This window comes from Euphorbia lathyris, chromosome 9, assembly GCF_963576675.1.
Source record: "Euphorbia lathyris chromosome 9, ddEupLath1.1, whole genome shotgun sequence".
NCBI classification, from domain to species: Eukaryota; Viridiplantae; Streptophyta; class Magnoliopsida; order Malpighiales; family Euphorbiaceae; genus Euphorbia; species Euphorbia lathyris.
Window position 1 is genome coordinate 76,970,604 of NC_088918.1, and position 22,113 is coordinate 76,992,716.

General features: G+C 34.4%; 2 protein-coding genes across 4 annotated transcripts; both read left to right on the plus strand.

Annotated features, from left to right (window-relative positions):
- The first annotated feature begins 287 nt into the window (after nucleotides 1-287).
- LOC136205782 (metacaspase-4-like) lies at nucleotides 288-3,434 on the plus strand. Its single transcript, XM_065996566.1, has 2 exons — nucleotides 288-703; nucleotides 2,357-3,434. The coding sequence occupies exons 1-2, from the start codon at nucleotides 358-360 to the stop codon at nucleotides 3,268-3,270; spliced, it is 1,260 nt and encodes a 419-aa protein (XP_065852638.1). The 5' UTR covers nucleotides 288-357; the 3' UTR covers nucleotides 3,271-3,434.
- Nucleotides 3,435-11,087: 7,653 nt separating this feature from the next.
- On the plus strand, nucleotides 11,088-21,737 carry LOC136206969 (disease resistance protein RPV1-like). 3 transcript variants are annotated; one of them, XR_010676501.1, is made up of 7 exons: nucleotides 11,088-11,261; nucleotides 12,430-12,903; nucleotides 14,310-15,402; nucleotides 15,656-16,024; nucleotides 16,107-17,306; nucleotides 18,598-19,252; nucleotides 21,403-21,737. XR_010676501.1 is itself a non-coding variant. In XM_065998185.1 (6 exons), exons 2-6 carry the CDS (start codon nucleotides 12,437-12,439, stop codon nucleotides 19,186-19,188), a joined length of 3,720 nt encoding a protein of 1,239 aa, XP_065854257.1. In that variant the 5' UTR covers nucleotides 11,088-11,261; nucleotides 12,430-12,436; the 3' UTR covers nucleotides 19,189-19,884. The 3 variants fall into 3 exon arrangements, 1 of the variants encoding a protein (XP_065854257.1); XR_010676500.1 differs by lacking the exon at nucleotides 21,403-21,737 and adding an exon at nucleotides 21,029-21,396; XM_065998185.1 differs by lacking the exon at nucleotides 21,403-21,737 and having other exon boundaries at nucleotides 18,598-19,884.
- The last annotated feature ends 376 nt before the right edge of the window (nucleotides 21,738-22,113 follow it).

Here is a 22,113-nt window from a genome sequence, read left to right on the forward strand (position 1 = left end):
GATGTTATAGAATTCTATCCTATAGAAATCTTCGCCTCATTTCGTGAAGACCGAATGTCTGACTTTACTAATTCTTAGTGGATTAAATGAATCTCTTAAACTAGTACCGACTAATGGAAATCCAACTGTCTAATCAAGTTACAAACATTGTCATTAGACAAAAAAAAAAAAAAAAACTAATATTTATTTGCCGACAATAAAAAGATAAATATTAAAATCACAAAAATAGAAAAATATTAAAAGAGAAAAAGAACAGGGCCACTTTCGACCTTCCACTTCCTTTCCTATTTGATTCATTGATATACAGTATTAATATTTTTCTCATCCCAACAGATTTCAAGAACCAGCAGAAGAAAAATGGGGAAGAAGGCAGTGTTGATAGGATGCAATTACCCAGGCACGAAAGCCGAACTCAAAGGCTGTGTCAACGATGTACGGAGGATGTACAAATGTCTGATTGATCGCTACGGATTTCGCGAAGATGATATCAATGTTTTGATCGATACCGATGATTCTTACACCCAGCCAACTGGGAAGAACATTCGCAGGGCTCTGTCCAAATTGTTGCGATCCGCTGAGCCTGGTGATTTCCTTTTTGTCCATTACAGTGGACATGGCACCAGACTCCCTGCTGAGACTGGTGAAGATGATGATACTGGCTATGATGAGTGCGTTGTCCCTTGTGATATGAATCTCATCACTGGTAAACTTTTGATTTTTTAGGTTTTGATTTGGATCTGATTCAATTTTGTTCTCTTACTTGAATGGTGATGTTTCTGCACAATTTGGGGGAATACTGAATTTGATTATTGATTTAGGTTTTCTGCTTGGAAAACAGCATCTTATAAGTTTATGACGTTTGTTGATTGTGCTCCTCATCTTCAAATTTGATACGATCAATTATAATCGCATAGATTAGAGCCTCTGTTTATCAATAAATATCTAATTCAATTAGAGATTGTTGTGTTTAGAATTGTATTTATTACCATTCGAATTTACAGTTTCTCTACATATAAGAAACTATTTTCGACTTATTAAAAATGAAATTGACTTTAATAGGGGGCTATGCAATTCTAATTGATCAAAAGCTCAGTGTTTTAAATTCAAAGATCCGTGACTGATCAACAAAAATAAAAAAGATCAGGCTTCGTTATGTTTTTTGCTTTTTTTGTTTTTTTGCATTGATGTGATGGATGATGACATGAAAATTGGAATATCACGGATTCTTGAATCGTGAGCTTTATGGTAACATTTATGATTCTCTTCCTTTTTGGTTTGATGATAAATTGGATATAATATGAAATGCTTAAGTTGAATTATTTTAGTGAACTGTGATTTCTTTCTTCATATATCTAGATATGGGAAAAGTTGTAAATGGTTTCTTTTTCATTTGTCAAATCTTTGTGAGGAAGCATGTGATGGGTTATCCAACTTTAAGGCGTTCAGGGCTGTTTGGCTAAGTTGTTGCTCGTAACTGGTAGATATTAGTTGAGTTTTCTTCCAAAATAACTATCTAACAACTATTTCTCAATCTTAATCCAACACTTCATATGTACTCTTTGGAGTAAACAACCAACTACAAAAAGGAGAATCAAACGAACATTCAGGCTTATTTGTTTCAGCCGTTGCATCTCTTTTATCTTAGTCGTGCATCTCACTTTAATGCATCTTGTTGTTAGTAGCTGGTAGATATTAGCTGATTTTTCTTCCAAAATAGCTATCAACAACTGTTTTCAATCCTAACCAAACACTTTATATCTGTTGTTTGGAACAAAAAACAACTACAAAAAGAAGGACGAAAGAGATACTCAATTTCTCATAAATTTCTTGGACACTAAACATTCTTGAATGTTGAATAAATGATATTGAAGATTTTCTATTGGGTTAAAAGATAACTAATTCCATATCAAGCATGGTTTTTAAGAGTATAATTCATTCAAAAGAGAAGAACTGTTAAGTCATTGTAAGCATTTGTTAGAATCTATGATCATGTTAGAATTTGGCATTGTAATTCTTTACTTGTTCTTGTATCTGTGTCTCTTGTTTGTTGATTTGTTATCCCTCATTGCGAATCATTCGTTTATGCGTAGGAGGTTGTGATTTTTCGAGGTCATAGAAGGACCCGAAGATTTTGTGTATCCTTTAGTAAAATGTAGCATTGTGAAGAAGATGCATGTGTGTTAAGATTTCCGAGTGAACCTTGTATAGGATAAGCTGAACTTAAGTTTATCAAATCATTTACTTCATTTTTTTATTCTTCTGTTTTCGCTTCTTTAAAATTGAACTTGGCTGAATGCTGATGATGGTTAAGCAATGGTTTATACTAACTCTACTTGTTCGGGTATTGCTGAAACAGATGATGACTTCAGGGAATTTGTGGATAATGTCCCACGCGGTTGCCGCTTAACAATTGTATCGGATTCATGCCACAGCGGTGGCCTTATAGATGAGGCGAAAGAGCAGATAGGTGAGAGTACAAAGCGTGAGAAGGAGGAGGAATCAGAATCTGGGTTCGGGTTCAAAAATTTCTTGCACCAGAAGGTTCAAGATGCATTCGAATCTCGTGGAGTTCATGTCCCTTCCGGATTGCGCCACCGTCATCATGGGGAGGAGGAGGAAGATAGTGATCAGAAGGTAATTGAAGAAGACAATGGGGATTATAGCCATGTGAAGAACAAAAATCTTCCTTTATCTACTCTCATAGAAATGCTGAAGCAAAAAACCGGCAAAGATGATATCAATGTTGGAAAGATCCGGCCAACCCTTTTCGATGCCTTCGGAGATGATTCAAGCCCTAAAGTAAAGAAGTTCATGAAGGTTCTTCTGAACAAACTCAAAAGTGACGACGGACAAAGCGGAAGCAGCAGCGGATTCTTGGGGATGGTTGGGGGTCTTGCACAGGAATTTCTCAAACACAAGCTGGAGGACAACGACCAGAGCTATGTAAAGCCCGCGATGGATACAAAGGTGGAAAGAAAGCAAGATGTTTACGCTGGATCAAGCAACAGAGCCCTGCCAGACGGTGGGATTCTAATCAGCGGCTGCCAGACTGACCAAACTTCTGCTGATGCCACCCCAGCAGGGAATGCTGCAGCAGCTTACGGAGCTCTCAGCAACGCGATTCAAACTCTCATTGCAGAATCAGATGGCAGAATTTCGAACAGGGAGCTTGTAATGGGGGCTAGGAAGCTGCTGAAGAAGCAAGGCTTCACGCAGAGACCCGGACTCTACTGTTGCGATGATCATGTTCATGCTTCGTTCGTGTGCTGATCGGAGTCCGTCTCTTTTGCTGAAGCAGTTACTTTGTGCCTAATTTGAATGTTTTGTTCATGTGGCTGTTTGTTGTCCTTTTGACTGTTTTTTTATTATGTTTAGAACACTAATGCTTTTTTAAACCTGATGGTTTTAATTTTCAGGTGGTGAGTTTATTATTCTCCTCATTGGCACAAGAATAAAAAGCATATATCATTTTGTTAAATGCAAATAACAAAAATGAAAAATAAATCAAAGATGTTTTGGTGTTTTAAAAATTAAGATCTAATGTATCACCAGTTCCCTGAACTTGTCCATAAAAATAGATTGATTTTCTAAAGTCTGTTAGTGTTTTACCAGCTTTTCAAAAAAATAGATTGATTTTCTAAAGTTTGTTAGTGTTTTACCAGCTTTTCAAACTTGTTTATTCCTTAACAACTAAATATAAAAACTCTCTATCCTCATCCATTACCTCCAGATGAAAATGTACTTTTAGAATTTAGGTTTAATAAGTTTTGGTTTAATATATCATTTGCCCTTTGAACTTGTCCAAAAAACTTGATTGGTCTTCTGAACTTTCAAAGTGTTCCAACAGCCTCCTGAACTTGCATAAAATGTTCAGTTAGCCCTTTGAACTTACGTAAAATGTAATCAGTTGATCATCTGGTTGCGAAAAAGTAAATTAAATACGGTAGATGTATTCTACATATCTTAAAATGTTATTACATAATTCAAAAATAAATTAAAAATGAAGTTATTGCTTGTTCAACTATAAAACTTATATTCGCTATAATTAAAACCGTATACCTCCGATTTTGGTCGTTTTACTTTTTTTAAGACGCATGTAATACATTTTCCGTATTTAACTTATTTTTTTGAACCAAATGATCAATTGATTACATTTTGTACAAGTTCAAAGGGCTAACTGAATATTTTATACAAGTTGAGGGGGCTATTGGGACATTTTGAAAGTTCATGGGCCAATCAAACTTTTTGGACAAGTTCAGGAGCCAAATGATGTATTAAACCATAAGTTTTTATACGTAGTTGTTACGAAATAAATAAGTTTCGGGAGCTGGTGAGATACTTATAAAGTTGAGTTGGTGAGACACTAACAAAGTGGACAAGCTAAAAGAGTTTGTGATGTATTAAGCCAAAATTAACAAACATACATTATGATCTGGACAAATTGATTGACCTATCATTTAAGCGGTTATTGTAAACATGTTCGGGAATTAATAAGTGATTTAAAAAGAATTTAGAATTACTTGATTGTTTTCAGAATTTAGAGGGGTATCTAAGGGTCCGTTTGTTTTACCTACTTTTTACTGTTGTTGTTTGCTACTTTTCTAAAAAGTAGAGATTTCTTGCTTTTATAAAATGCTACTTTTCAGGTGAAAAAACAAACAGGAGGTCACTAACCAAACACCTAAAACTCATTTTAAAGTGGAAAGATAAATATGAACATAAAAAGAAGCAACCAACCATATCTTAATTCTTTTTAATTCTTTTTTATAACTTTTTATATCCAAAACGACATCGTAGGAAAAATTGAGAATGAAAAAGAGATTTCTATATTAAATGCCTTTTCCCTTTCCCTCTTTTTCATTCTTCAATTTTCTTTTTTGATAATCTAAAATATAAAAAATCCCATTTTTCAACTTTGGAAAGAGAAAGAAAAGGGAGAAAGTGAAAGCATTTATTTAAAGTTCCAACCAAATTCCATTTCTACCTAAAGATTTTTTATTCTTCTAATTTTATTGGCTTAATGTATATATAGACACCTAAACTTGACACGTTTTACCTATTGGCACCTTGAACTTTTAAAATAACCTACACACACTTATAGTTGGTTTTAAAAACCTACCACACACCTATAGTTGGCTTTAAAAACCTATTACACACCTATAATTGGCTTATTCGGACATCCTGCACACAAAATCACTGATCTTTCATCTTTAACGAATAAGGTGGTATGCGTGTTATAGAAAAAAGAAAAGCGCGTGAGTTCGTTCGGTATGCCACCTCATCCGTAAAAAACGAAAGATCAACGATTTTGTGTGTAAGAGGTCCGAATGAGCCAACTATAGGTGTGTGATAGTTTTTTAAAGCCAACTATAGGTGTGCGATAGGTTTTTAAAGCCAACTATAGATGTGTGATAGGTTATTTTAAAAGTTCAGGGTGCCATTATACAAAACTTGTCAAGTTTAGGTGTGTATATATGCATTAAGCCAATTTTATTTTAGCCCTTAATTCTATTGATAGATTTAGGGTTTTTGTGTTTAATTTTATTGATTATATCATTTGGGTGCTAAGTTAATGATTCAATTTTGTTTATTTATTTATTTTTTTGGTTAAACCATCATGTACTCCGAACCACATTGGGCTGATTAATCCGGATTCGGAGCGGGTCCAAGGATTACGGTATTTAAACCCCTCCCAATCGCCGTTGTGGGATTTTGTTTATTTATTGGGTGTTCTAATTTTGGATATCTAATTTATTTTTTTAATTATTATAGATTAATTTAAATATTAAATTAGTTATTTAAATTGAATTAAATTTTTCTATATCTTAACTTAATCAATTACTATTGAATAATGAACTTATTGGAGAAAAAAATTATATTTAAGTAGGAATCAAAGTCTCGTCTCGTTGTTCAAAAATAAAATTTTCTACAGATATTAAAGTCTCTGGCCTTTGAGTCCTGTACTTTTGCTTTTTAATTATTGAAGCTTAATTTAGATATTAAATTAATTATTTAAATTAGACTTATTTTTTCTATATTTGAACTCAAATGAACATGTAGAAAAAAAATGCATACACATTCTAAGCTCTTGAGTTGTTATTAAAAAGAAGGAAAATTATAAAATTGAGTTAAATGGGAGACTCATTTATATATTTAATCCATTTATTTAACCCACTACATATCTAGACTGTTTTTTGTGACTTTCTCATAATACCCCTAATCTTTCCTTTTCCCCCTTCTCATTGGTTATGCGAACGGTTGGCAGCTCTTCCATTAATGATTCCCAGACTTTTAATCTTCCTATCTTCCTTTAAGTTGCACAAAATCTGCACCATTTCTCCAAATCACCATGTATTTCTCTTCTTCCTATCTTCATCTCTTGATTCTTCATTTTCCTAATCCTAGAAAACGAAGCCATGGTTCTTCATCTTTCATTTCCTGCTCGTTTTTTGGTTACTTTCTTCTTGTGACCATCGAAGAAATGGTGATTCTATGTTATTTTCAACGTTTTTCCCAATTTATCGTATTGTTTTCGTCGAAAAATGTAAGTATATACTGTTTTCTCTGCGTTTTTTCCCAAAAATTCACTTAGCATATGCCGTTTTTGCAAGTCTACGGGGAGAAATTTATCGATTTAACTTCGCAAAACGATGATTACGCTAAGTTTGCGAGATAATTCGACAAATTTCTCCCGCAGACTCCGCGTATAATCAACGTTTCGTGAAGTCAGAGCGTCACATTTCTCCTCGCAGACGTCGCGAAATCATCGTTTCACCAAGTAAAATCACCATCTTCAGTGCACATTTATTTTCGCATACTTAGTGAATCCTCATTTCGCGAAGTCAAATCGTCATTTTTTCTGCCTAACACGATTAATTTTTTCTAAAGGTGGTTGCAGGGCCGATCCTGAGATTTTGGAGGCCTATGAGCGAAGTACTAAATGAGAGCCTAGTAAATAGTTGAAGTAAAAAATAAAGTAAAAAAATTACTTATAAATGACACATTTTTCTTATACTTAACAAGAGATCTAATAAAAACATCAAATTTCAAATAATTTTTTAATTTTGTATTAAAAACTCAGTTGCTCATATAAAACATTATTTACGAGCATTTCTAAATACGGAATCACTAAAAATAGTGTCTACATCAATACTTTCTAATATATTTCTCTAAATACATAAAATTGTTAATCTATTTAATCTTTCTTATTGATGATCTCAAATAGTTTTTTAATAATTTTAATTCTGAACAAATTCTTTCAGCACAATAGTCATTATCATAGTTAAGAGAATTTGAAACGTAGTTGAAATATTTGGATAACAATATGTTGCTAGACAAACTCAAGAATTTCAATGCTTTCATTTCTGAACAAATATCTGTATCAATATGTGAAAAGTTAAGTTATAAGAAAATTTAGTCATAAATTTACGTGTTGTGACTCTTTAGGCCTATAAATTATATTTACTTTAATTGCATTTTTTTATATTTTAATTTTTGTGTTCTTTTTATAAAAAATTTATTTTTGGCCCCTCCCTCCATTGTGCCTAGATGTGTGTTATGAATTGTTTATGCCTAAAATTATTTTCGCACGCTGCATTTTTTTTAAATTTAATTTATGTATTATTTTTTATTTTGAAAAATATTAATTTTTGGGCCCTAGGCAGACGCCCCTCTTGCCCATGCCCAGGGACGGCCCTGGGTGGTTGAATACATAACATTCATTTCTGGAAGGCGGCGTACTGGGTGCCATAAGAGACATTGATCCCAAAAAGCCTGAACTTCCATCCATCGGTGGTGAATAAGAGCTTGTACCGTGAGACACATTCATCCATCGTTGGTGAATAAGAGTCTGTATAGTGAGACATCCATCCATCAATGGTGAATGAGAGCCTATGTATTATGAAGTGATTTGTTAGGTGTTTATTGTGGCAATCTTGTTCTGTACCATGAGACACATCCATCCATCGGTGGTGAATAGGAGCCTATATATTATGAAGTGATTTGTTAGGAGTTTATTGTGGCAATCTTGTTGTAAATTTTGATAATGTTATGATTTTAATGTTAGAATTCGTTGTTGTTTGACATTTTTTATTATATACCACTTAGCGAATTTTGTTAAAAACACAACCAAACTTCGCATATGCTAATTAAAATCATCAACTAAACCAAACTAGCTTCGCAGGCTTCGCATATGCTGAAATCTGCGAAGTCAGACGAGAGGGAGACAGTCGCGCTGTAAATATTGAGGGTATTATGGAAAAGTCACACAAAAACAGTCTAAATATGTAGTAGGTTGAGTAAATGGGTTAAATATGTAAATATGCCTCCCATTTGACCCAGTTTTATAATTTTCCATTAAAAAATTCTACAAACATCAAAACCTCTCGAACTTTGAGTCTTGGCTCTTCCATTAAACACGTATATAGTAGATTTTTGTTATTTATAAAGATATTTTACAACATGCTCGATGCATGAGATGATATGGTGCGTCGGGTTAACCATATTTAACCTAATTCATATATTTATCATTAAAATACTTCGTCCATTCAATTTGATAGACAATAATATTGTAGAATAATTAAGAACTTTAGTTAACAAACTATACATTGACTAAAATATCTATGATAAATTAATTGAATAAGATATATTTCCTCTATTTCCAGCAATCGTCACATAAACCAAATTATACATACCAAGTTGTAATAATTTGGTAGGTATAATTTGATCAATATGACAATTATTTTAAAATGAGAGGAGTAGTAAAAGTTAAACTAAAAAGTATAATTATTGGTCTTCATATTTTATTTAAATAGATCTATTTTAGTCAATTTATATATAAAAATTCATTGAAATATTGACATGAAACATAAAATAATTGAATATATATCACTTAACATCATATATGATATATCTAACTTTTATTATTGTGGTAATATATGTAGCAACCACATATGTGAGGTTTATAACTTTTAAAGACTAACTCAGTATGCGTTTTAGTAGTTGGAGTTTCATTTTCTCTCGACAGTAGGAAGAAAATGTTCTACATAAATCGATGGCTCAGGCTCTACCTACTTTATGTATGAACACTTTTCTTCTTTCCAAATCTTTGTGCAATGATCTAGAGAAGATGATGAATTCTTTTTGGTGGGATACGAAGGGAGATGGAAAGAAGAATATCCACTGGTTTGATTGGACGAAGTTGTGTACCAATAAAGATAAAAAAAGGCTGGGGTTTCGAGAGTTTTGAGATTTTAATCTTTCGTTATTGGGTAAACAGAGACATGAGTTTATTAGTAATCCACACATTTTGGTGTGTCGTTTGTTCAAGGCTAATACTACCCTAATTAGTTTTTCATTTCTTCTGAACTAGGCAATAACCCTAGTATGGTTTGGAGGAGTGTGTGAAGTTCTATTGAGATCTTAAACCAATGTTTAAGGTGGAAATTTGGAAGGGGAGATAAGGTGTCTGTTTGAAAGGATATGTAACTTGCTAATGATGATGATCAGATAGTTACATCACGCAGTACAGAAGCGAAGGGTAATGATATTGTGAGTTCCCTTTTTATCCCTGATACAAGACTGTGGGATCAGGGCAAAATTGAGAGATAGTTTAATCGTTCAGAGGGAAATATCAAATAGGGATGCCTATCTCATTTAACATTTCTCAAAGAACGGATTGTACTCATCAAAAGTTGGATTTCAGATTATTGAGTTTGCTCGTAGCATGGTGCGAATCCGAAAAAGGATGGATAAATCTATGGAGCTTAGTCCTTCCCCCTAAACTGAAGTTTTTTCCTTTGGAGATTTGCTACTAAGACGCTGTCTACTCGAATTTGCTTCATTGGGAAGCATGTTAGTGTTCCGATTGAGTGCCTTCTTTGTATGAACGACGTTGACCACATCTGGCTTCTCTTTGTAGGATGTTCATATGCGAAGCAACATTGGGCAACCGTTCAGTTACCAACTCCTGGAGCAGAATGGGAGCAAGTTGAAGATTGGCTTATTGATCTGTGTGAAATAATGAATCCAGAATCTATATGTGTTTCGACAGTGGTTTTTCTGGTCGATATGGACACAAAGGAGGTCGAAGTCGTGCCGGAATTCTAGCGACGGTGTAAGAAGTTCAATGCAGTTTTTACATAATTGGTGGCAATGGCAGAGGATTAATATTGAATCTGGGTTGATTGGAGATCAGGACAATGAGTAGAGGCAAAATTTATGGAGAAAACCAGTAGAAGGCGGGTGAAATGCAATGTAGACATATCTATTTTTCGGAGCTCCTCTCGTTTTGGTATGAGTAATGTTCTGCATAATCATGATGACCTATTTCTAGCTTGCTATAGTTCAGTCTCGAATGACTTGATATTGTTCAAGCTGACTGAAGCATTGTCATTACGAGACAATATTGCTTGGATGTCTTCCTTAGGCAACAACAATATCGATTTTGAAGTTGACGCAAAATGAGTGGTGAATAGTTGGTGCTCGAGCCACAAAGAATTTATGGAGTATGGTGGAGTAGTTGTTCATCTAACTTCTTCAGAATCATCTAACTTGTTCGGTAACATTTGTTCCTCGATTAGCGAACAAAATTGCTCATGAGTTAGATCATCATTCTTGTTCTAACGCTAATCATTTTATTATTTTTTTACGTTCCTAGTTTCTCAAAAAATGTTTTATATAAGGATGTGAGTGTTTAATCTTAATAAAATGCCCTTTTCTCTAACAAAAAAAAAAAAAAAGTCTCACATATATATAAGTTAATCATAAATAACTATTTAAAATAATTTTATTATATTATTAACACAATTACTAATAATTTATCAAAATGTACGAAATTATTTCAACTTTCATCCGATATAGAATCAAATAATAATTAAACTAACCCGTTCAAATTTTTTTACTAATTAAGAGTAAAATTGACATTACTGTACACTTATTCAAAAATAAAAGAGATAAAGTCGGACTTTATAGCCAATTTTATTAAAAAAAATTTGGTGATTTTTATAAAATTTACTCCAAATTTAGTGACGTAGGTGTAATTTACCCATTTGAATCCGACAAAAGAAGAAGGTTTCAACTTTGTCAAACACGTATTCCAGGGTTGATTTTGATTCTATCGGGATTAATGATGATCCTGCATAGAATTTCTGTCATTTTCCACTGAGAGACGCTTTCAAAGCAAACGAGTTGATGATTATTTTGGTTGCATTTTGTGCTTGATTTCTGAGGCTGTGCCGTTCATCTTCCATTAAATTTTCACTGTAAGTCCTACTCCTTTTGCTGTTGTTTCTGATTTAGGCTTTTTTTTTCTTTCTGATTTAGGTTTCTTTCTTTGTGTTACTGGTTTGTTTGGTTGCTGCGGAAAAAAAAAAAACTACTAAATGTTAAGAGTTCAAAAATATGTATGAAAAGGCTTTCTTATATTCCTTGACAGTATATGAAGTTAGAATTCGATCAGCATAGCTCCAAAATGAGGGTTTACTTGTTTCACAGGAGTTAAACTATTTCCAGATTTGATCTCTTCACGGGTTTAACTGTTTGATCTGTGAGACTCATAGGATTGGGTACTTCTGTGTTTAAGCTAATGTATGGAACAATTTTTCTGCAATACTAACTCATGACGAAATCACTAATCTGCTATCTTGGGCTTAATGCATCAAAGGCTCTGAACTTGTCCCAAAAAACCATTTCCCCCCCGGCTGTACTTATACAGTGTCTACTTAGCCCTCGAACTTGCTTAAAGTGACCTATTGGCCCCTAAACTTGCTTAAATTGATTTATTGCCCTCCTGAACTTGCTTAAAATGATATAGATTTCAATTTGTCCAAATCTTCCATATGGATTTAGGAGGTTAATCATGTCACTTTTTAAGGGCTAACAAGACACACTATAGTCTATAGGTTCAGGGGGGGCAATCGTTCTTTTGGGCCAAGTTCAGGGGGCTCCTGATGTATCAAGCTGCTATTATGCACGAAAAACTATAGTGTTTTTGTGTATGGTGTCCCTATCGGGTTCAGTTTGAAGGCTTTGTTTTAGAAATAATGTTTCCCGATTTCTGTTTCCGTGCTACATAGCTTGTTTGTTGATGAGTAAAATGTAATTAATGCTTACATATACCTGATATATTGTGACTTTTATTAGTTCTTTTATACATTAATCCAAACATCAATTCACAAAGTCTATTGTTATTTTGCAGCAAGTAAACAGTGGAAAGTGTTTTGATGCAAAGTCTTAAAAGATTGCCAAAAATTAAGTGGAACAAAATTTTCTATAAACAAAGCCCTTTTCTTTTTAACTCTTTAATTGAATTACTATTGCGTTCTCCTTATGTTGTCTGTTTGTCAATTAGTTCTTCTCTAGTAGTTTACTTGCAAGTAATGTAAATTTAGACATTCTACCTACAGAATCTGATAAACTATAATCTTGTAGTTGTACGATGGCATCTCTAATTGCTCCCGCTCCAGCAAAACATGATGTCTTCCTCAGTTTCAGAGGCGAGGATGCTTGGGATAATTTTGCTAGCCATTTGTATGCTGGTTTGTGTCGAAAAAAAATCAAGACCTTCATATGCAATGAAGTAAATAGGGAGGAAGTAACATCAGTACTTTTGAAAGAAATTGAAGAATCAAAGATCTCAGTAGTTATATTCTCAGAAGATTATGTTGATTCACCACGTTGCTTGGATGAACTTGTTAAGATACTTGAATGCAAGAGAACGAGGAAACATGAGATAATTCCAGTTTTTTACTCCATAAGTGCGTTAGACATTCATGACCTTGTTGTGAGGTTTGATGATGCATCTGCGAAGAACAGTCCTAATCAGGACCGAGATAAGGTGAAGAAGTGGAAAGATGCTTTGACAGAAGCAGCTAATCTATCAGGATGGGATTTCCAGACCATGAGGTAAGTATAAAGTAGAATTCCTTAATCATGTTTATGGCCAGCTAGCCTATTCTGTTTGTGGATGCATCTTGTTTTTACAGGAAGCCTACATTCATATACATTTGCGGATAGTAATAAAAGCATTGTCTGTTGCATTAATGTACCATGAGTTATGGATTTCAGTAATGATACATTTCAAAATTTGTCTGTTGCAGTTCAAATGCATAGTAAATATATGACCTAATACTTTTGTTGGCCCCTTATACTTCGCCCAGAACTTCAACTGCGCTCCTGAACTTTGATCTTGTCCAATCCCATTCAATAACCCCATATTTTTCAATGGAATTTGTTGGATGCAGAAATTGAGAGGCGCATTCCGCCACATTTCAAATTGTTCGCCACGTGTCAAAAAGAAAATGCTAAATAGACAAATAATTGGGAACTTTTGAAAGTTTACGGGGATGTTGAATTTTGGAGTTATTTAATGCAATTTGACAAGAGTAGAGGGTTATTGAATGCAAATGGACCAGAATTGAGGTTACTGAATGCAATTGGACAAGAACATGGGTCATTTGGAACTTTTAAAGGTCTAGAGGGACAGTTGAAGTTTTGGGCCAAGTACATGAGGCAACAGATGTATTAAGCCTAAAATTAACTCTTGCTTTTGATTCTCTATAATAATCTTCACCAGATGACTGCTAGTTATTGTCAAATCTATGTCTCCTACCTTTAGTGACATTATTTATGCTATTTGAAGTCAAACTTGAGAAAAAGAAAAACCGATTAAAGATCCAGGGCAGGAAAGATTGCAATGACAAAAGTGCTAAATACCTTACATAATTTTTCAAACAATTCTGAAATTTCTTGGTAAGGCCTTCAATGAAATTATTATCTCTCATCATTCTATTTATTTTTTCCAAAAGACTAGAATATCATACAAGTAGTGCTAGGACGCATGATAAATTTATATCATATGTTATATAATATAGTTTTGGTGGCAACTGGAAATTGATGTTTCTTATGGTGAAATTACTACTAGAATTATGTTTCAATTCACATCAAATGTTGTACTTCTTTGGAAATCTCTTTTTCTTTACATGAATGGGAAACATTATCATGTTTTGAGAGAGCCAGTCATAAATTTTTTCGTTTAGGCATTGAAATTAATCATGTCGTCACATGGATAATTTACAGTTTTATATTTCTCTTACCTTATATTTGTTATATCACTTTTAGTCTTCTATTGATTTGTTCTTCCCTCACATGTTTAATCTCTTTTTGGTTCATTTTAATGTTGTAACAAACCATGTATCAAGGAGACATTGTATGCTGTCTAACAATGCTTTAGTTGACTTAGCCATGCTTACATTTATTACATTGACTTATTCTATAACAAATGTTTTAACTATCTGCTGTTATAATTTCAGGTTGGAATCTGATATTACATATGGAATTGTTGAAAATATTTTGAAGAAATTGAACCATGCATCCTCAAGCAATGGTCAGAGACTTTTTGGAATCGAATCACATACGGAGGAACTTGGGAAAAAATTAAGCAATATATCTTCTGAAGTTCAGATTGTTGGAATTTGGGGTATGGGTGGCATAGGGAAGACAACTATTGCCGAAGCCATTTTCAATGAGATCCGTAGTCAATTTGAAGGTTGTTGCTTTCTTGCAAATGTTAGAGAAGATGCTGAAAACCGTGGATTAGTTCGTTTACGGAATGAACTTCTTTCTAAGATACTTAAGAAAGAGAATCTCTATACAGGAGCACCCATGATTGGAAATAATTTATTGAAGCGTCAGCTTCGGTGCAGAAAAGTTCTTATTGTTCTTGATGATGTAGACGATGCAAAACAATTAAGTTATTTAGTTGGAGAGCGTAAGTGGTTCAATCCCGGAAGTAGGATAATTATAACCACTAGAGATAAGCACTTACTAATAAATGGAGCTGACGAGACGTATGAAGTGAAGGGATTGACATACAAAGATGCATTGCTTCTCTTTTCCTGGAATGCTTTCAGACAAGACCATCCAACGGAAGACCGTAAAGAAATATCAAAAATGTTTTTAAAGTATGCCAAAGGTGTTCCGTTAGCCCTTAAAGTGTTAGGTTCCTTTCTACACAACAGAAGCAGAGAAGAGTGGGAAAGTGCATTTTCCAAGCTAGAAGGAACTCCAAACATAGATATCCAAACTGTCTTGAGAGTTAGTTACGATGGACTGGAGGATGAAGAGAAGGATATTTTTCTTGATATTGCATGTTTTTTCAGAAGGGAGATGAGAGACTATGTAACGAAAATTCTAGATGGTTATGGTTTCTCAGCAGATATTGGAATTAGTGTTCTCATTGATAAATCTCTTATAACAGTTTCAGATAATGAGAAAATAATAATGCATGATTTGCTGCAAAAAATGGGTCTGGAAATTGTTCGCCAAGAATCCGTTGAAGAGCCTGGCAAACGTAGCAGATTGTTGCAACATGAGGACGTTCATCATGTATTGACTAAAAAAACGGTGAGAGCAAAATGCATTTGTTGTGCTTGTGTATGTCCAGTGTGAAAGTGCCATATCTTTGTGCTTACTGCTCTAAAAGGGCATTCATGTAGATTGAAAACTCATTTGCAGGAATTTTGACAGAGAATACTCATATGCTATATACTCTTACAATGTCTAGATTTATTATTCTCGAACTTGAAGTGTCATAAAATCCGGTGTGTCAGTAAGATCTTTTTAGCATATATTAACTCATCATTATTTTGATAATTAGGGGACTGAAACTGTTGAAGGCATATTGCTAGACGTGTCTAAGATAAGAGAGGCGGACTTAAGCTCTGATGCTTTTGCAAAGTTGCATAGACTTAGATTTCTCAGATTCTATAGTTCTCGATATCTTGGAAGTCCGAATTCTCATGAGGACCGTATGTTCCGAGAGCTGTTTGGTTCTCGTTATTACAGCAGCTATAAAGAGGGAAGCATGCAATTGTCTCAAGGACTTGAAGCACTTTCTAATCAACTGAGGTTTCTCCAGTGGCATAAGTTCCCTTTGAGATCTTTGCCTTCAAATTTTTGTCCACGAAACCTTGTTGAACTTAAGTTGCCTCATAGCCATGTTGAACATTTATGGAATGGAGTTCAGGTATGTTTTACATAAATGTAATCACCTGCTGTTTATCCGTAATTCTTTTGTCAATTGGATTAATCATTTTTGTCTTTCTTAGGATCTTGTCAATTTAAAAAAGATTGATCTAAGCTACTCACAGAACCTTATTGAAACCCCGGACCTCTCACGGGCACGAAATCTGGAGAAAATGGATCTTATGGGCTGTACAAGCTTGGTAGAGGTTTCGTCATCAATTCAATACCTTGATAAGCTTGATATCCTGGAATTAGGTGGCTGCAAAAACCTGAGGAGTTTTCCGAGCAATATTCACTTGAGATCGCTTAGAAAGCTAAGCGTCTCAGGTTGTTCAAATCTCAAGATTTTTCCAGAAATATCATGGAATGTAAAAGAGCTATATATAAATGGGACAGCCATCGAAGAAATTCCCTCGTCCATCAGGAATTTCTCCAAACTTGTCACACTTAATATGTCAAAGTGTTCAAGGATTGAGAGTCTTCCAGACAGCATCTGCGAGTTGAAATCTCTTCGGAATATCTACTTAGGACAATCCACCATTAAAGAGCTACCTTCATCAATTGAAAATATGAGTGGGCTTACAGTACTACATTTGAGAGAGTGCAAAAACCTGGTGAGTCTTCCTGATGGAATTTGTAATTTGAAATCTCTGAATCATCTTTCTCTCTTTGGATGCTCAAAACTTGACAAATTACCAGAAAATTTAGGGAACTTAAAAAAGTTATTTGAGCTCGAAGTACATGAAACTGCTATAGCTCAGTTGCCAGCTTCCATGGTGCATTTGAATGGCCTAGTAGAATTGTCTTTTTCTGGATGTAAGGGTAAAGATGTTGCAAATTTTCCATTACCTCCTTTATCAGGTTTAAGCTCTTTGATAAAATTATTTCTGAGGGACTGTGGTCTGATAGAATTCCCAGCTGCTATTACCTGTCTAACAAAATTGGAGAGATTAGATTTAGCTGGAAACAATTTTACAATTATTCCTGCAAGTATCAAACGACTTGTTGATCTGCAGCAGCTTGACTTAACTGATTGCAAGAGACTTCAAATCATACCAGAGCTTCCACCAAATTTGAAGTATTTCAGTGCCAAGGGTTGTACTTCATTAGAGACAATATCAAGCACAAAAGCTGTATTTCCACAATGGGTTGATTCATTAAGTCGCCATACGTTCCTATATACAAATTGCTCAAGTTTAGACCGAAATTCGCGCACCAACATTATGGAAGACAGTAAACAGAAAATTCAGGTTTTGGCAACTGCATGTCATAAGCTTTACTGGGTTTGTCTCTCTAATCTCAATGTCTCTTATACCTGAATCTCTCTCTCTAAAGATCAATTCTTTTTCATTCATAGTTGTTAAAGGCACGCCTGAAGCTCCAGGCACACAAGGCACTAGGATCCAGCGCTTGAACACCCCCAAAGGCTGCATTGTTGCCTAGGCGCGCTTTTGTACGCCCGGTTGTGGTTATAAGTGGTCTGCCATGGCACACCTATATATCACATGGATTATTTAGGGTTTTAATCTCTACCATTAGATTAGCCATATCTAGAGGAGTAGGAAAAGATGTCACCAAATATATCTACTTCAAGTGCTAGGCTGAAGGAAAAGGAACTTTTTATATATGAGTATAATGAGGGCGAGGAGGATTGGATTCTTGAAAAAGAATTTGATGATGTTGGAGATGAGGAGAGTGATAGTGACTATTGATGAACTTCGAGACTTTTGATGAGAATTAGCTATTAGTCAATTTAGTTGAACACTTGAACTTTAGAATATGGGGTTTATTGCATGTTAGAATTGAGGGATAAGGTACCAAAATAGGTCTATAGTTTTTGGGGAAGTATCAATGTAGGCTCTATGTACAAAATAGCACCAACATGGGCTTAATGTTTAAAAAATGTACCAATTTAGGTCTCGATTACAGAACGTGACACGTCATTCATATTACTCCGTTCAATTCTGTCAACTGTACGCGGAGAAAGAAATCAGATATGAATGTCACATTTTGTTATTGAGGCCTAAATTGGTACCATTTTTTAAACGTTAAGTCCATATTGGTGCTATTTTCTACGTGAAGCCTAAATTGATACTTCCCCAAAAACTATAGGCCTATTTTGGTACCTTATCCCTTGATATTATGATTAAGAATATAGCCATGATCTAGTATTTTATCATTGTAATCAAACAAGAGTGGTAGAGAGAAATCTCAATGGTAATGTATTAGAAATGATAGGTATATATACAAGAATGTATTAGCTAAACTAGAAAAGCTAATAAATATACACCTATAATTAAGCTATTGACTATTTACTATAATTTATTGACTATTGAGTATTCACACACAGCTATTCACACTATAACTCTAACAATTACATTTTGATTATTAGAATTCATCATTTTCTTATATTTTAATTATTATCATTTATAGTTTTATATATTCTTATTCTTTTAGTGTGCCTTGCGTCGCTGAGGTGCCGTGCGCCAAGACTCCATGACCCCCTTGCGCCTTTAATAACTATGCTTGAATTTCTCTCCTCTCTTTGTAATGATCAAGTCTTTTTCATTGCAGAGAACCTATCCAACCCCTTCAGTTACTGTTAGTTTCCCTGGGAGTGAAATTCCAGAGTGGTTTGGCTATCAAAACATTGGAACTTCAGTTACCATTCCGCTGCCCCCGCCCCGCGGTTTTCCCAAGTTCTTGGGTTTTGTTTTTAGTGTTGTGGTTGCATTCAAGGAAGATTATAATAATGATTCAGATTTCACACTCAGGTGTGAGTCTGAGTATGAAGATCTTTACTGCAACTTTATTGATGGGCAGAGATTTGATGAGTTAGATCATATCTTCCTGTTATATGATCACTGTTTGTATCTTATGGGAAAGGAAGGAGGGGAGAGAGAAAAGGAAGCCTCGTTTAGGTTCTACGCTGTAGATAAGAACAAACAACCCTTGCATTCATGCACTGTGAAAAAGTGCGGTGTTCATCTTCTTTTTGCTCCAGAAGAAGGTAGAACTCAGAGTTCTTCATTGATCCATGGTAATTCTCCATATGGGAGCTCTGGTAAATCAATTGGACGAAGTGCAGCAAATAAGAGATACAGAGATGATAGTTGCTCTGATGAAGGGGAAGAAGAAGTAAAAAGATCTAAAGGAATTAACTAAATCTGAGACAAATTCTTACAAACTTGAGGTTCAGATCCAATTTCCTTACCAGCTCTGCAATCAGGTTCGGTTTTCTTAATTTCGCCTGTGGAAATCACAGTTACATATGTTTTCGCAATGTTTCAATAAGATCACAAAAGTTCATTTTGTCTCGATTAAATAACATCTTTGATATTGTACCGATAAAGTTCATTTTGTCTCATCGGAATTGCTGGTGTGGTCTCTTGTTAAAGTCATCCATTCCTCGTGGATGCTTAATTTAACCATAAAAGCTAAGTCCGATTATTGAAATTATATATTCTCTTAGAGAGAGAGAGAGAGAGGGATGGAACAAATTGTATGACACGTGGTTTTAAGTGACGTTTACGCGGAATGAATGACTTGAATAAGCATTCACATCAGCAATTCCAGCTGGAAACATTCAATGTGACTTTATCGGTACAATATCAAAAAGTGTTATTTTTATTGAGACAAAATGAATTTTGTCAGCTTATTGAAGAAACATTGCCCAAACATATGTGACTTCTGTGTGATTTGTTCAAAGCCCTTAGCTTATCTTTCTCGTTTTTAAGGTACTTATCATTTTAATATTTAATAGAATAATTACGATTGAAAGAATTACACTATAGTTTAGCTGCTCCTTCAGTTTGCATAAATGTTGTTTTTGTTCCAATATTATCTGCTTCCTTGATATTATTTCCTTGAGATTTCATTTAACTTATATAAGTGGAGAACATTTAGTAAACTCTAAGAATGTACTTTCCTTTTTCATTACAAGCTTGTATGCTCTCTATTTGAAGGGAAAAGAGGTTAAGACTCGGGTTGGAAATTCGGATTGGGGTGTCATAATCATATATTACTGTTATCTATATATTTTATGCAACTATGTATGATAAAAATGCGCCATAAATAATAATCATGTTAATCGTGTTATTATGTCGAAAATTGCTGCCCCTCGTTAAGACTGATTATACTTCTGAAATGCATGATTTTTATAATTGGAGTCTTGAGCATTCAGATACTATTATATCTCTGAAATGGAATTTTGTTGTGTTCGTTATATAAATAACACAAAAATGACATATATTTACTCTATTAACATGATTTGAAGAATATTTCAAAAATTATTATTGGCTTAATACATCATTATCTCCCTTGAACTTGATTATTCTGTATCACCAAACAACTCCCTGAACTTGTTCATAAAAGTAGATTAGCTCCATGAACTTTATAAGTGTCTCACTATCTCCCTAAACTTACTTATTCCGTAACAACTGATACAAAAACCTATTAAATTTAAATTCTAAAAATATAACTTCATCTATTCGAGAGGTAATTTTTTAGTTGTTACGGAATAAGCAAGTTTGGAGAGTTGGTGAGAAACTTATAAAGTCCAGGGAGTTGGTGATACAGAATAATAAGTTCAAGGAGCTGGTGAAACATTTGCAAAGTTTAGGAAGCCAATCTACTATTATAGACAAGTTCAGGGAGCTGATGATGCATTAAGCCATTATTATTTTATCAATAGGATCAAAAACAAGTTTAAAGGTCATTTTAAGTATATTTTGGGGGATGGAAAGAGGTTTGATTTTTGGAATGATCATTGTTTAAATTGAAATAGTTTGAAGGATTTGTTTCCTAATAACATGGTCATTTTTGACACTGATGTGGATAGAAATGCAAAAACTATCTGATGTTTTTAGAGGCAATGTATGGAGATTATCTGATCCTTGGTGATATTACTGTGTAAGCTTGGCATTTGGTGCAACAGTTTCATCCTATTACAGATGTTCCCGATTTGTTTGGACTAGAAACTCTAAATGTTTTTTTTACTGTCCAGTGCTTATACGATTTTGGCTGCTCGGGTTGATTGCGTTCCTCGACATAATACTTGGTTAGTTATGAGGAATCTTTTGAATGTTAAAGCAAGAATTGTTAGTTGGGCTCATTTGACTGATAAACTGTGCCCCCTCTCCTCTCTAGAGGACGAGTCTTTCGAGCATCTCTTCTTTCGCTGCTCTTTTAGTTGTTGGATTTGGTCTGATAATATCTCTTGGCGAGGTTAGAGTCAGTTGTGCTGAATTGTTAGGTGTGCATGAAGTTCAGTCTTTTGACAAGATATTTGGGCTTGCCTTGACTTATTGGTCGTTCAAAGAAAGCATTATTTAATTTCCTTAAGGAACAAAATTATTGAAGAGAGTTGGTGTCTGGCAGGAAAAATGCTTATCTCGTGGGGAAAGGAGGTTTTGATAAAATTTGTGGCACTTGCTATTTCTCATAAATATATTATGAGTTGTTTTCTGCTACCAAATCATTTTGTGATGAATTGCAGCAGATGGTAGCCAAATTCTGATGGAATCGTAGATAAAAATGTGTTTGTCGCTCTCCTTACTAAAGTTCAATGCTATTTCTCAATATATTATGAGTTGTTTTCTGCTACCAAATCATTTTGTGGTGAATTGCAGCAGATGGTAGCCAAATTCTGATGGAATCATAGATAAAAATGTGTTTGTCGCTCTCCTTACTAAAGTTCAATAAGATTTCGCGGAGAAAGAGATTCAAGTCCTTCATACAATTGCATGCTTCCCTCCTTATAGCTCCTCTAATATTGAGAACCCAACAACTTTTGGACAGTCATTCGACTTATAGAATTTATTGAAATTTCTTGACACGCATTCAACCCCTAAAATTGCATCTCCGTCGATTTTCAAAACTTAAGCATTGATAGTATTTACAGAAATTCAACTTTAATCCTTTTGATATCCTATACACAAGCTTCCATTGTTCCCTATCCGCAAATAAAACCTCAATGAGTGAAAATTTTCATACCTACAGCTCCACATTAATTATGAATATAATTGTTGTCGGCTACTGTGTTGACCAGCACAACACAATAGCAGAGATACCATTCATCTTTACTCGAAC

Excerpts from the sequence above, each read along its gene's own strand:
- LOC136205782 (XM_065996566.1), top strand. The coding sequence starts at position 358 with ATGGGGAAGAAGGCAGTGTTGATAGGATGCAATTACCCAGGCACGAAA. Across the intron at positions 704-2,356 it reads TGATATGAATCTCATCACTG|ATGATGACTTCAGGGAATTT; the intron begins GTAAACTTTTGA and ends TTGCTGAAACAG.
- LOC136206969 (XM_065998185.1), top strand. The coding sequence starts at position 12,437 with ATGGCATCTCTAATTGCTCCCGCTCCAGCAAAACATGATGTCTTCCTC. Across the intron at positions 12,904-14,309 it reads TGGGATTTCCAGACCATGAG|GTTGGAATCTGATATTACAT; the intron begins GTAAGTATAAAG and ends TTATAATTTCAG. Across the intron at positions 15,403-15,655 it reads ATGTATTGACTAAAAAAACG|GGGACTGAAACTGTTGAAGG; the intron begins GTGAGAGCAAAA and ends TTTGATAATTAG.